The sequence below is a fragment of the Phacochoerus africanus genome, chromosome 11 (assembly GCF_016906955.1).
Source record: "Phacochoerus africanus isolate WHEZ1 chromosome 11, ROS_Pafr_v1, whole genome shotgun sequence".
Lineage (NCBI taxonomy): Eukaryota > Metazoa > Chordata > Mammalia > Artiodactyla > Suidae > Phacochoerus > Phacochoerus africanus.
In genome coordinates this window covers 52,678,162-52,693,439 of record NC_062554.1, presented here as the reverse complement: position 1 = coordinate 52,693,439, position 15,278 = coordinate 52,678,162, and the positions used below count along the sequence as shown (strand labels likewise).

The 15,278-nt window shown below is 39.7% G+C and overlaps 1 protein-coding gene across 3 annotated transcripts in view; it reads left to right on the top strand.

Moving 5' to 3' along the window:
• The window catches only part of CDON (cell adhesion associated, oncogene regulated), a 98,866-nt gene that overhangs the window by 45,521 nt on the left and 38,067 nt on the right, over nt 1–15,278 (top strand). For all 3 annotated transcript variants that reach the window (XM_047752823.1, XM_047752825.1, XM_047752824.1), the window contains exons 8-11: nt 4,058–4,402; nt 9,506–9,795; nt 11,316–11,490; nt 13,204–13,332. In XM_047752823.1, the coding sequence (XP_047608779.1) occupies nt 4,058–4,402; nt 9,506–9,795; nt 11,316–11,490; nt 13,204–13,332 (939 nt within the window). The remainder of the gene's footprint in view (nt 1–4,057; nt 4,403–9,505; nt 9,796–11,315; nt 11,491–13,203; nt 13,333–15,278) is intronic.

Genomic DNA, 15,278 nt, shown 5'->3' with positions numbered 1-15,278 from the left:
AGCCAGCCAGATTTCTCTTTAGAACTAACTAGTTTTATCATTTTCTTGAATACCCTTGTATGTGTGTATATACTCAATTACACACGTGTGTATGCATTTAATAACAATACCTTTTTTTTTTTAAATCAGAAATGGTGGTTAGCATTCATATAAATTACCTTGAATTTTTCCTTAAAAAGTTTCCTCAAATTTTACCTTAAAATTTTTTTTTTCATTGGGAATATCTTTTTTTAAAAGTGATTTTAATTTTTTCCATTATAGCTGGATTATAGTGTTCTGTCAGTTTTCTACTGTATAGCAGAGTGACCCAGTCACACACACAGATGCACTTTTTTCTCACATTATTCTTCATCATGCTCCATCATAAGTGACTAGATATAGTTCTAGTGTTATACAGCAGGACCTCATTGCTTATCCATTCCAAAGGCAATAGTTTGCATATATTAACCCCAGATTCCCAGTCCATCCCACTCCCTCCTCCTCTACCTTAAAAATTGCCTACAGTTTTTCACTTAATATATCCCTTGGACATCTTCCCACATGGTCCATTAAAGAGTATTTTCATTTCTTTTTAAAAATAGCTACTTACAGGAGTTCCCATCATGGCTCAGTGGTAACAAATCTGACTAGCATCCATGAGGACGTGGGTTCAATCCTTGGCCTCGATCAGTCGGTTAAAGGTTTGGCATTTTTGTAAGCTGTGGTGTAGGTCACAGATGTTGCTTGGATCTGGCGTTTTTGTTGTGGCTATAGTGTAGGCCAGTGGCTACAGCTCCAATTTGACCCCTTGCCTGGGAACTTTCATATGCCGTGGATGTGACCCTAAAAAGACAAAGAAAAAAAAAAAAGAGCATTTAGCAATGTGTCTGGATGAAGACCAATAAACAAGAACCCGTTGCCTTTCTGCGTACTAGTGTATTAGCCAGGTTTCTCTAGAGAAACAAAACACAATAGGATATTTAAGATATGCATAAGAGGAGATTTATTACAGAAACTGGCTCACAGTTTCAAGTCTGTCTGCAAACTGGAGAAAGAGGGAAGCCAGCGGTGCACTTCACATTTAGGGAGATGGAGCTAAGTCCAAAAAGCCAGAGGTGCAGAAGCACTGATGTCCAGTATCCTAGGGTGAGAGAAAGGATGGCTCAGCTCTTAGAATTCATCCTTCCTCTGCCTTTGTTCTACCGAGGCCCTCAACAGATTGGATGGTGCCCACCCACATGGGGCAGGACTATTTGCTGTACTCAGTTTACCAATTCAGATGCTAATTTCTTCTGGGAATACCGTCACAGACACACTAGTTATCTGGGCATCCCTTAGCCCAGTCAAGTTGACATAAAATTCACCATTACAACAGCAGCAGATGGAACAAGTAGTTTATATATTTATTTATTGCCTCTTGGTATTTTTTTTCCCATTTTTTAAAGTTTTATTGAAGTATAGTTGATTTACAATGTTATCATTTCTGCTGTCCAACAAAGTGATTCAATTATACATATGCACACATCCATTCTCTTTCAGATTCTTTTCCCTCATAGATTATCACATAATATTGGGTAGCGTTCTCTGTGCTGTTATAGCAGGTCCCCATTGTCCAGTCATTCCGTATACCACAGTGTGCATATGCCAGTCCCAAACCCCCAGTCCATTCTTCCCCGCCGCCCCACCTCTCCCCTTTGGTAACTAAAGTTTGTTTTCAGACTTAACAATCATTACAACCAGCAGCAGAGAGAAAATGTAATTTAAAAGTTACTTTTTTATTTTTTACATTAGCAATATTAGGAAGACCCAAGTGCATAGAAAGATGTAGCTAACAGTTCAAGGATACCAAAATTCAAATTACATAGTTGTCAGGTCTTCCCAAAAGCTTTCTGTAGATTCATGCAATTCCAATTAAATCCTCTCAGTGTTTTGAGGATCTTGACAGACTTATCTGGATGATCAGAGGCCCAATGATAGCTAAGACACTCTAGAAGAAGAACAAGAACATGGAGGCCTTGCTTTGCCAAATACTGGAACATATGTAAGTATCTATAGTAATTAAGATAGGTGCAGGAGCAGACAAATAGACTCTTGGAACAAGACAGAGACTGCCAAAAAGGCATTTGCACATCAGGGCTTGATTTAGGTGATATTGCAGATCACCAACAGAGGATTTCCATTTCAAGGGTTTTTTTGGTTGTTGTTGTTGTTTTGTTTTGTTTTTTTCTTTTTTTGGCTGCACCTGCGGCATGTGGATGTTCCTCTGGCCACAGCTGTGGCAATGCCAGATCCTTAATCTGCTGTGCCACAGCAGGAGCTCCCCATTTCAAGTTTTCATGTGGGGTAATTGGTTATCAAAATGGAGAAGAAGAAATTTAATCGCTAACTCATATGTACACAAAGATAGATTTCAAGTGGATTAAAGACCTATATGTGAAAGGCGAAATAGAGAAAGTTTTTGAAGAAAATGTAGGAGAATATATGATCTGGGTAAAGCAATTTTTTTTAATTTTAATTTTTATTTATTTATTTATTTTTTGCCGTGCCTACAGCATGTGGAAGTTCTGGGGCTAGGGAATTGAACCTGCACCACAGCAGTGACTTGAGCCACAGCAGTGACAACAGTGGATCCTTAATCCACAGAGCTACCAGGGAACTCCCTGGGTAAAACTTTTTAATGAGACATTCTAGACTAATTTTTAAGAAAAGATGGATATGACTGCATTGAAATGAAAACATCCTTATTATTAAAAGATACCATTAAAAGTGTAAAGAGGGAGGGAGACTGGGAGTTTAGGGTTAGTAGATGCAAACTATTACATTTAGAATGGTTAAAGAATAAGGTCCTATGGTGTGGTTACAGATGTGGCTGTGATCTGGCATTGCTGTGACTGTGGTGTAGGCTGGTAGCTGCAGCTCCGATTTGACCCCTAGCCTGGAAACTTCCATATGCCAAGGTGTGGCCCTAAACAGGAAAAACAAACAAACAAAATTGAAAGAAAAAGGCAGTAAACTGAGAGAAGATACTAGTAACATATATAACTAACAAAAGAATAGTATCTAGTATATACAAAGAATTCTGAACCATTACAAAGAAAATAAAGGACCCAAGAAAAAAATAGCATTTGACAGAGGAAGGCAAATGTGTGGCATATAAACACATGAAAAGATGTTCAGCCTCATTAGTACTGAGGGAAATGCAAATTACAACCCATGAAGATAGCATTTTACACGGATTAGATTGGCAAAAATTTAAAAGTGATAATCGTTAGTTGACTTTGTTAAACATAGGAAGTAGAAGTGGAAAAGGAGAAAGATATGCTGGAGAAAATGTCACTTGTAATCAATATTCTATTGTGAGATCACTTAAAAATACCCCGCTCACCCCCACCAAAATACCTGGGACCAAAAGGAAAGAGTTGCTGCCACTTTAGAAACAAAAATTTGCTCATTTATCTATGGTTAAAAAAACTGTAAGTTAGAACAGGTTTTTCTTCCAGGATTTTTATAATCAGATTTTTACCCCCTGGAATCAACTATCTTTTTTGAAGGACTATTACTTGGTTGTATATTTCTTTACACCTTTTTCGTGTTAAAGTGTGAGGTTTTGGCTTCACACGTTCTGTATTTACAGTGGTCAGATGTGCTAAGGAAATCTATTGGAAAGGTCTCTAGAGATTCCTTTATATACATTCCTTCCCTTCTCAAAGACAGACAACCTATGTGGGCAATATCTCTGAGCCCACAACTATGAAACATTCTACTTTTTATTGACCGTTTTACTTAGTGAAAGTTGAGAAGCATACTAACAAGGTGGAAGATACCTTTATTCTAATCATTACTGTTAATCTCTACCTTACTACTTGCTTGTGACATTGTGAACATGTTATTTCAGTGAATCTATATTCACTGCTGTGCCATAGGTAAAATAGTTTAGAAGCCCCTGTATAAAAGATGCTTCTAAGACCATAACTTGTGTACAAATTGAGAACGTTTACACAGGCTGAAATTATTTTTCATTGTTGATGCTATAATGTTCTTATTTTTTTGTATGTGAATCACCTTTTTTTTTGAATAGACAGTGAACTCAAGCCAGTTATAGTTACAGCACCAGCAAGTGCAAAAGTGGCCGACGGAGACTCTGTGACTTTGTCCTGCAATGCCACTGGAGTGCCAGTTCCAGCCATTCGTTGGTATGACAGGCATGGATTGATAACCAGCCACCTGTCTCAAGTTCTTAGATCTAAATCGCACTTATTAAGACCTGGGGGTGCTGACCTGGAGCCTGTCTACTTCATCACATCCCGAGCTGGCTCAAGCTCTCTCTACATCCAGGCTGTCACTCAGGATCACGCTGGGAAGTACACCTGCGAAGCAGCAAATGAACATGGCGTCACATGGTCAGAAGTTGTCCTTGCGGTTGGTGAGTTGCTATTAGTATTTTTTCTCAGGTGAATAGTTTCCTTTGATAGTAGGGGATAAAGTGATTTGAAGTATACTTTAATGACTCCAGAGACCTCTAAATACATACAGTTTTATCAACAATGGTGGAATGTAGAACTGCTTTTTTTTTTTTTTTTTTGTATTTGGCCTTATGTGAACCAGATGAACTTTGGTTTCCACTTCTGAAGTATTTGGTAAGCTTGTCCTTATCCTATAGAAAGCTGTCACTGGGGAGCAAGCCCAAGGTATGACCTCTTTGGGGCACTAATGCTTTTGGTTTTCAAAGTCATTGCAGGTATTTTGTATTTTCAGGTGGGCCCTTGGTTAGGATAGAATTAAAAGTCTAAAGCATTGGCTTTCAGAGTTCCCATCATGGCCCAGTGGTTAAGGAACCCATGAGGATGCAGGTTTGATCTCTGGCCTTGCTCAGTGGATTAAGGATCCAGCGTTGCCATGAGCTGTGGTATAGGTCGCAGACGCAGCTCAGCTCCCTCGTTGCTGTGGCTGTGTGTAGGCTGGTGGCTATAGCTCCGAACCTCCATATGCTGCACCAAAAAAAAAAGGGAGTTGGCTTTCATTGGGAATGTTGAGCCAAGATACAGCCATACAGCCATCTGTATATTTGCCTCAGTCTTATTCAAAGCTATTTTTCTAATAGGGTGTGTAATATTCTTTATATTTTACAGATTCGGGGTAATAATGACTTAATTTGTAGTACTAGTATACAGAATATCAGTATTCAAATTATTCCAAGGAATTCCCATCTTGGCACAGCAGAAACGAATCCGACTAGGAACCATGAGGTTGCGGGTTTGATTCCTGGCCTCATAAGGATCCGGCATTGCCGTGAGCTATGGTCGAAGACCTGGCTCACATCTGGCATTGCTATGGCTCTGGTGTAGGCTGACAGAAACAGCTCCAATTAGACCCCTAGCCTGGGTACCTCTATATGCTGTGGGTGCAGTCCTAAAGAGACAAAAGCCAAAAAAAAAAAAAAAATTCAAATTTGGCTTAATTCAAATTCAAACCTTATATCATTGAGCATTAGTGAAGGTGCCCTTTTTTGTAGAACTTCATAAGAGTTAATAAGTATAAAGTGCTTAGAATGATGTCTAGAAGTAGAAAGCCTTCAATAAATACTAAGTATTAGGTTATAATTCTTACTATCTAACTATTACTCAATTATAAATTTTTGTGGTAGTATTTAGGGAAGGGAGAAATAGTCACTGATTTTAGTAAATCTTAAGAATCCTTAAATAAAGAAGGTAGTTAAGGAGTTCTTGTTGTGGCTCAGCAGGTTGTGAGGACCAGACATTGTCTCTGTGAAGATGTGGGTTTGATTTCTGGCATCGCTGCAAGCTGTGGCATAGGTCGCAGATGCAGCTTGGATCTTGTGTTGCCGTGGCTGTGGTGGCCTGTGGCTGTAGTTCCTCTTCAACCCCTGGCCATATGCTGCAGTATGGCCATAAAAAGAAAAAAAAAAGTAGTTAAGTGTTGCATAAATGTATACACATGTGGATGTGTATATGTTTTTATACGTGTGTGTTTATGTATCTGTTCTGCCAAGCAGAAATAGCGACTCTGCTCAAAATTATTAGCTATAAGACAGGTGTAATGCAGGGGCTGCTAAGGTAGCATTTAGCACAAGTGATTATTTTATGTAGATAAAGGGTAGAGGAAGCCATATACATCATAGTCATAGCTAATCAGAAGCCCTTAGAGGATACATAAGCTAACTTGTTTAGATTAGACCTTTTTAGGTCTTGAAGATCCCCCCCATCCCCAGCATCTTATGTCTTTATAAATACCATTTTTTTGTGTGTATAGTAGCCCCACAAGCTACTCCCTAGCTGAGGGTCCTTCATTGCTCTTTTACATTCTCTCTAATAATTATTAAAGTCTAGCTGAGTCTATTAAAGCTCAGAACAGCACATAACAACCCACTCCTTTCCATAGGAACCTAAGCCTTATTAAATCCTATCATACGGGCAGCCTTTACTGTGTTTATTATGAAGCGGGGAGTAAGCAGGATGACTCCCTCCCCCACCATCTTTTCTTTCCACAGACCTTGGGGTTTTGAGGTCCCGGATGTACAAATATTTGTACAGTGAGTTGTAACTTTTCAGAACTGTAATGGGAGTTGCCCTAGGGTCCGAAATAGTTTGGGGTGGGGTTGCTGGTTTGAGTGGTCACAGTGGGAACAACTTTGGCAGATCTGTTTCTGTTCCCTGTTTAATTGGTTTTAACTTGGAGTCATTAATTCTTGGATATTGCCATAGTTATAGTACTTAGAAAGCCAGAGTTTAGTTAATCTCTTTTCCAATTTGAAGAAAACATTCTGCTTTATAAAAATACTAGAGTGTATTCTGACCATTTCTCAGAGTTGTTTTGAAGTTGAGATGATGTAGGTAAAGAAACCTTGGATAGTACTGTGAAGGCCTTATAAATTGTGTCTACTATCTTGTGAGGGCTCAAATTATGTTGTTGGGAATAGCAGAGAAAATTGACTGAATCTCCTTTTCAGTAACGGTTATGGAAAAGTCTCATTGCATCCCGAATAACACAAGTGGAATTTTGATACTCCTACAGTAGACACAGGCTGGAGCGTAACATTTTGCTCATGCCTCTGTGTAAACAGGCATTTGGGAGTTGCCTCTGTGGTGCAGTAGGTAAAGGATCCGGTGTTGTCTCTAGGGCAACACGGGTTTGATCTCCAGCCCCATGCAGTGGATTAAGAATCTGGCATTGCCGTAGCTGTGATGTATGTCACAGCTGCGGCTCAGATTCAGTCCCTGGTCTGGGAACTTGCATGTGCCGTGGGTGCAACCAAAAAAGAAAAAAAACAGGCATGTGGTATTCAAACTCTTCTGCAGCCAAATACCACTTCCCAGTGGTAACCTGCCCAGAGGATCCATAAAATGCTCATGGTAAAAAGATCCTGTCTGCGGCCCGAAGCCACAGCTAATTGCCTCCACTTGCTAGGGTCCATCTCTGCATTAGCAGGCTCCCGGTCACACCCTTCACATCCAGCCCACATTCTGAGTCACTAGATAAACATGACTGTTCCAGGAGCAATATTTGGAAGTTGTCTCAGTGAACTTAATTAGTTTTCTTCTACATTATTTTCTCACTAGTGTCTTGTTTTCTTTGATGGAGGATGCTTCTGGAACACCTTTTCTCTTTTTTAAACAAACAGAGAACCGACCTTCTACTGTTAGTCCTGTTTTTTTGGTTGGTTCTGTACAGAACTGCAATAGTCCTCCTCCAAACACTTCCACCTTTTACCAGGAATCTGACTTCATTGTGGAAAAGAAACTCTGCTGTTGTTTCCTCTGCTCCCTCACTCCACAAAAGTAGGAGACTTCGTTGCCAGTATTAATAGCACTTTAGAGGAACCAGGCTGTCAGCCCTCGGGTTTCATTGTGCTGGTTGTATGTTTTTTTCATAAATTGCTCTCTTATTTTTTTCATGGCAGCACCACTGACATTCTTTTGTCAGCTGTTGTCACCTGAATTTCTTCATCCGTAAAGCAAGAGTATTACTACCTACCTAAGAATGTTGTTTGGAGAATTAATGCAATGATGTTTATTAAATGTATGGCACAATACTTGGCACATTATATGTGCTTAGTAATTCTTTTTGGGTGTAGGTGACTGATTTACTTTTTTCAACACAAATAAATGATATTTACCTTCCTCTGCATACTCTATATGCTCTTAGAAGTAAGTCTTAAGGGCGTCTGCTTGTTTCATCTTCTTTGGATTGGCAGTTTCTAAAGCCAACCTTCTGTTCATCTAGAAAGAGGACTCGTTTGGGGACAAGTGAATTCTTCCTTTATTGTTAGTCTTGCCTCATTTCTTCCCTCTTCTTGCATGTAGCTTGTCTTCCATATATAAGGCAGGTATTTTAGGTATCTGTTGTTGCATAACTTCCCCCAAAGATTAATGACTTAAACCAACAGCACCTTAATATCTTACAATTCTGTGGTTTAGCAGATGCAGCTGGGAGTTCCCGTTGTGGAGCAGTGTTTAACAAATCCAACTAGGAACCATGGGGTTGCAGGTTCGATCCCTGGCCTTGCTCATTGGGTAAAGGATCCGGCATTCCTGTGGGTCGCGGATGCAGCTCAGATCTGTCGTTGCTGTGGCTGTGGTGTAGACTGGCGGCTGCAGCTCCGATTAGACCCCTAGCCTGGGAGCCTCCACGTGCCACAGGTGCGGCCCTAGAAAAGACAGAAAGACCAAAAAAAAACCCCCAAAAAACCGAACAGACGCAGCTGGTCTCTTCTGAGGGCCTTGCTTGAGGTTTCTTAGGCCCTTTTAATCAGATGACACCTGGGGCCAGGATGTCTCAGGTGGCTTCACTCACACATGTGACAGCTTTGTGAGGGCTGGACCCCACCCATGTCCCACCCCACCTCCCCCAGCTTCTCTCTCTCTTCCATGTCACCTCTCTCTGTGGCTCGCTTGGATACCTGTATGTGGCAGCACCCAGCTAGGAGTGACAGGCCTTCTTAAGGTTTAAGCCTCCCTTGGGCTTGCATGGGTTAAAGTGAGTCACAGGGTAGCCTGGATTTAGTGTGGGAGGGGACTGCCCAAGGGTGTGAATACTGAGGCATCTTTGGGACTGGCTACCCTGTGGCCTAATAGCCTAACTCTTGACCTTTTCTTTACTATTTATTTTACTTTGCTCCCAAGGGAATGCATTACTCATTGTGTTTCATTTACCAATTAGAGTTAAAGCTCCATGTTCTCCAACTTTAAAACCTGAGGTTGTTGCAGTTGTTGTTGTAAAAGAGGGAAAGCTAGTGCAGAGCAAGGAAAAATAACATCCTTTAAGCTCTAAACTGCTGCATCATGTAATTGATTTTTCAGACAATTCACTTGCTCCTTCATGAATAAGAGGCGGCTCCTGGAGGTTAGATGTTTCCATGGATTATACATTGAAATGTTACCTGTTTTAACTACCAGGGCTCAGATCGTGCTGATGCATAGCTCCATGGGCAGTTAAATCATTGCATGAAAGACACTGAAATAATGCATTTCTTCAAACTGTCTCTTTTTCTTTCTCCCTTTTTCTACAGTTCCTTTTGAAACAAATACAAAAGCAGAAATAGTCATACCTTCCATTCCCACTCAGAATAATGATAAAAGTGATGGTAAAGGAACTGAATTATTGAGCTCATTCCTGGTAAAGGAACATTCTGGTGCTATGGAATCATCAGAGAAGAATGCTAGTGGTACCTCTGTTCCTGATGCCCCCATCATTCTGAGCCCCCCACAGACCCACACGCCAGATACGTACAACCTGGTCTGGAGGGCAGGGAAGGATGGCGGGCTGCCCATCAATGCCTATTTTGTGAAGTATCGAAAGGTAACGACTTCTCATTTATCACTTTTCTCTTTTCACACCTTAACATCACATGTGTAACACATGCTTATTGTCTTTAGCATTTGTGGAGTGGCAGGAAACAGAGCAGGAATGTCCTAGGATGATGAGTTTTTGAGACAGATCCTAGCACTCATGCTGGATTTGCCAGTCTTATAAAAGCAGTAAGATTGAGGTATAAAGAATTTTCCCCCCAGTTGGAATTCTAAGAACTCAGTAACTTGTTGACTCTTTTATTAACTCTGTGGGTAGAGAGCGCTATAAAGCACTTTAAAAAAAAAAAGTAATTCTCGCTGTGGCACAGGGGGTTAAGAATCTGACTGTAGCAGCTTGGGTTGCTGCAGAGGAACAGATTCGATCCCCAGCCTGGCACAGTGGATTAAAGGATCTGGTGTTGCTGCAGCTGCTCTATATGTCACAGCTGCAGCTCCGATTCAGTTCCCTACCTGGAAATTTCCATATGCTGTGGGGCAGCCATTAAAAAAAAAAAAAAAGTAAATCTTGCCCTCTCGGAGATAGCAGAATGCAGTTTATTTAGCAAAAAAGTAGTTTCTTATTAGAACCAACTGTTTGAGCAAAGTCATTCATTATAAATCTCTGACAGGTGTTTTCAAGTTGTCTTCTTAATTATATTAAAATCTTATGTTGGTCATTTATTATGGTAACCGTTGATTGTCTCAGTTGATATTTCAGATAATGTTTTTCATCCAGAGGCTTGTATTAAATCAAAATGAAAAAAATCTCCCCTTTTTGTTTAATGAGACTAGTAAATGAATGCAATGGGAGATGTTCTCGTATTGAAAATAGCTTTCCTTGTCCAAGACATTTTGATACCCATCATTTAATAGTAGTATTTTTAATATCTGGAAGAATTAACATGGTGATATTTGACAGTTTCTTTGCTGTTTATTACCTGATGATTCTAGATCAAGAGTTTCACTGATATTCTTCTGAAAGAACTGAAACTTCCATGTAATGTTGACTCTTGGTTCCATTAATCAAGACACAATGGATTGACTCTTTTTCATTTATTTCCTCCAACTCATAATGAACAGTGCCAAGATGTGAAGCAAGACTGCTGGAAATATGTAGTGCATAATTATATAAATTATACATACATAAACATGCATAGTATATACTCTAATTTATAATATATTATGTGTATCATATATTACTGTTAATGCATATTACTCCCATTAGCCCAGTAAGAAAGGAAGATTGCTTCCATCACAAGAAAAGGAAACAAACTGGATGCTCATGTAGCTTACCTGAGGTAGCTAACAGAGCAGGTATCTTTTGACAGTGAGCATCCCCAAGTCCTTATTTCAGGTTTCCTTCTGTGTCTTAAAGAGTGTGTTTCTTTCACTTTTGATGGTGTATCACTTTCAGAATTCATCTGGAATTGAATGACTTCTACTTTTAATGCAGTTGGAATGGAAGTTTTTCTGGCCCTTATCTCCCCCCACCTTTTTTTTTTTTTTAATGCCTTGTTTTCTCCTGAGTAGTTAGAAGATGGTGCTGGCATGGTGGGAAGCTGGCACACAGTTCGAGTCCCAGGAAGTGAAAATGAGCTCCACTTAACAGAACTGGAGCCATCGAGTCTCTACGAAGTGCTGATGGTGGCTAGGAGTGCAGCAGGTGAAGGCCAGCCTGCCATGCTTACCTTCCGAACCAGCAAAGGTGAGTATGATCTTCCCTAAGAGGAAGGAGTTGGCTGTCTTGCTGTCATTTTAGTAGTACATGTCCTTTTAGTAGTGGAGATTCTTATGTATAAATTTACTAAATAAACCTATCATAGTACCTTTTAGGGCCATATTTGGGTAGTTGTATTCTTCTGTTCCATCTAATCTTTCACAGGTATTTTTGAGAGCTAATGGTAGGTAAGGCACTAGGGTAGTGATTCTGGGAAAACAAAGATGATCAAGACAAGGTCCATTCTAATGGAGCTTCAAATTTGAGAAGACATATGCATAAATATCAACTCAAGGCAAAATTTCAGTCCAGCTAATATTTACTGAATGGCTTCTCTGTGCCAGGCAGTAAACAAAATAGTTAATAATCCTTGCCCTCATGGGGCTTACATTCTAGTTGGGAAAGATTTTACACCTAAGTCATAAGAACATTAATAGGTGGTGAGTGTTAACAAGAGAAATAAATTAGAGGATGGGTATAGGAAGTGTATGGGGTAGTAGTTGTCACAGTTTAAGCAAGCGGCCAGAGAAGTTGCAGTGAGCAGTCAACAGCAGAGCAGAACTGAAGTGAGGTTCGTGGAAAGCCATATGGGTATCTGGGGCAAGAGCTTCTGAGTAAAGAGGATAGCAGGTACAAAGGCCCTGGGGTGGATATGCTTGGTGTGCCCTAGGAGCACTGAGAGGCCAAGGGGATGGGAGCAAAGTAAGAGGGGAGGGAGGAACGCTCATGGAGGTGGTAGAGCCAACAAAGCACACAGTATCTTGTCTACCCAGCAGGGACACTGGCATCAACCCTGAGCAAGCTGGGAGCATGGGAGGGTTTCGTATGGCACAATCTGCTCTGTGTGTCACTGTGACACGCTGGCTGTAGGGTAAAGTTCTCTGGTGGAGGGTAAGGGTGTGGCAGAGAGACCAGATCTGTCAAGGACTAGGAGAGTCTTACAGAGAAGATGCCAGAGGATAGTGTTTCTGTGGGGTAGCTTGTGAGGGTAGGTTGAACTAAAAGGCTAGTGAGCAGAGATGGGAATCGGTCAGAAGACTGTTTTTAAAATGGCACAATATTTTTAAAAAGGGTCTGATGATTGAGAAGAAACTGTTGGCTTTTGAAAAAGACCCTTTCATCCATTTACTGAGTCTGAAAAATGATGAGTATTTCTTATTTGAAATGTATTTTGAGTTTGTTTCCATATTTAGTCCTTAGTTGTTTGTAGAGTCTGACCTACAAATACTGAATAATAAGCATGTATTTCAGTTTTAAAATAAGCACCCCATTTCGCTCTTGCCTCTTGAAATTTTAATATTTAACATGACAGTTTTCCCATGAAGAAACTTAACAGAAGCTCTTTAGTAATGAATTTTATGTTTCAGAATTAAAAAATGTGTACAGTAAAAAGAAAAATGGATGAATAGCTTGAAAACATTTAGTCGTTTGGCTTCTTCACTTGTGTCGTTTTTTTCTATGTGTAAATTAAAGCTAGCTTGATGGAGAAAGAACACGTTTTTAGTTATAGGAACTAGAAAAAGACAAAATAATTTTGAAGTTAATTCCTCAGATTAGTGAAGTAATGGCAATATAGGTTTTAAATTTAGACACTGTAAAAGATAAATTAATGTATTTATATCTATATGCCAGTTGCCTTTCATAGTGTCTTTTCTTACTTTACATATATATAGGAGCTTATATGTTTTTTAACCTTTCCAGAGAAAACAACATCATCTAAAAACACCCAGGTGTCCTCTCCACCTGTGGGCATCCCCAAGCGCCCTGTAGTTTCAGAAGCTGCAGACAATTTCGGAGTGGTACTCACGGATTCCTCCAGGCATAGTGGAGGTAAAGAGAAGACTATTCATTTATTCATTTTGTTGCTTTTCAATTGTAACTGACCTATTTCAGATTATTTGGGGCGGGATTGGAGTGGAACAGGGTGTTGGTTTACTATTCAGGTTACATCCTACCAAATAGATCTTTTAGCTCCTGTCAACCATTGTTTTTAAAAAATGTCCTATATTCAGATCTTGGTAGCCCAGAATCATGATTGGTATTTAAGGTAATAAATTCAGCTTCAAAATGCTTTAATACTAAGTTTTAATAACTCACAAAAAGGATTTTTTTTGTCTCCTCTCTGGCAAGGAAACCAAACTTATATTTGAATTCTCAAAATGTGACTTTTTAAAAAATGATGTGTCAAAATGTATGATGGTACCTATAGTAAGATTTAGGTTTTTTAATTGAATGATTACATGTCATACTCACCTTTAGATCTTGTAGATCTAACAGTTTTTAGATGTCGTAGGAATAAAATTTTCCAAAGACTTCTTTTTAGTATTTAATCACACATAAGTTTTACTGTTACAACATAATGTGCCTTTTGTGATCTAGAGAAGGCTTAAATTTTTATTGCTGAGCTCTAAGAATTTTCAAGCTTCTCTTCCCTATTTTTTAAAAAATTTATTTTATGCAGGTATGGTTGATTTACAATGTTGTGTTAATTTCTGCTGTATAGCAAAGGGATTCAATTATACATATATATTCTTTTTCATATTCTTTTCCATTATGGTTAATTACAGGATATTGAATATAGTTCCCTGTGTTATACAGGAGAATCTTGTTTATTCATCCTCTGTGTAGTAGTTTGCTCTCTTCCCTATTTTTATAGTCTTCCATGAATTGGTCTCAGACAAAAGCAAGTCATAACATTCGATTGCTCCTCTGGAGTGCCTCCGCTTTTCCAATATCATGAGCTGCTTTTTCTTGAATCCTTTTACCTCTGAGGAACATTTCAGCTACTTCAAGCAGATGACTTATATGACTGTCAACTTCATATGCATAAAACTGACATCTGAAAAACAAAAACCTTGAGACTTAACACACTGTACTAGAGCGACAGAGATAAAATAAATCTTATCTTTGAAGAGGCTGGCAGTATAGTAGACAACCAATAACAATATTGGTTCGGGAACATAGATACATTAACCTATAACAATGATTTTGATCCCACCCTTGGTGTTATGGGATCACAAGAGAAATATCTAAATCACTCACTTTATGTAAAGGAGGCCCAGTAGTGATTAAGAGAGGTTATGCTAAACCTCAAAGACAAGAATGTAATAGTTGGATGAAGAAACAGGAAAAGGGGTTCTAAGCAGAGACACCCCACCCCCCAACCCCCATGCAGAGACAGATGAATGACATGTTCTTTTTCATTTAGAGATGAGACATTTTATTTAGTGTGACAAGTTGCTGTGGGGGATGCTGCCACAGGTGGGGGAGGCAGGAAGGTGTCTTGTGTGTTGTACTTAAACATTTAATCTTTCCCTCAAAGCTATAAAGAAGCCTGAAGGACTTTAGAGATGGGAAAGGAAGGGTGGCAAAAGGTGAAGCTTAGAAATAAAGGTAGTTGACAGTGAATGGAGAAGGACACTGATGACAGATTAAGGGAATTGAATCAACATTGAATGAGAGGGAAAGACATGGTGACTTGGGCTTGGCTGACTTGGACCATTTACCAAGAATTTTTAGGTGAAGGTAATGGCTTCAGTTCTGGAAATCACGAGGTTGGAGTTACCAAGCAGAGATAACCATAAAGAAGTGATTTAGAAGTTCCTGTCGTGGCTCAGTGGTTAACGAATCCGACTAGGAACCATGAGGTTGCGGGTTCGGTCCCTGCCCTTGCTCAGTGGGTTAACGATCCGGCGTTGCCGTGAGCTGTGGTGTAGGTTGCAGATGCGGCTCGGATCCCACGTTGCTGTGGCTCTGGCGTAGGCCGGTGGCTACAG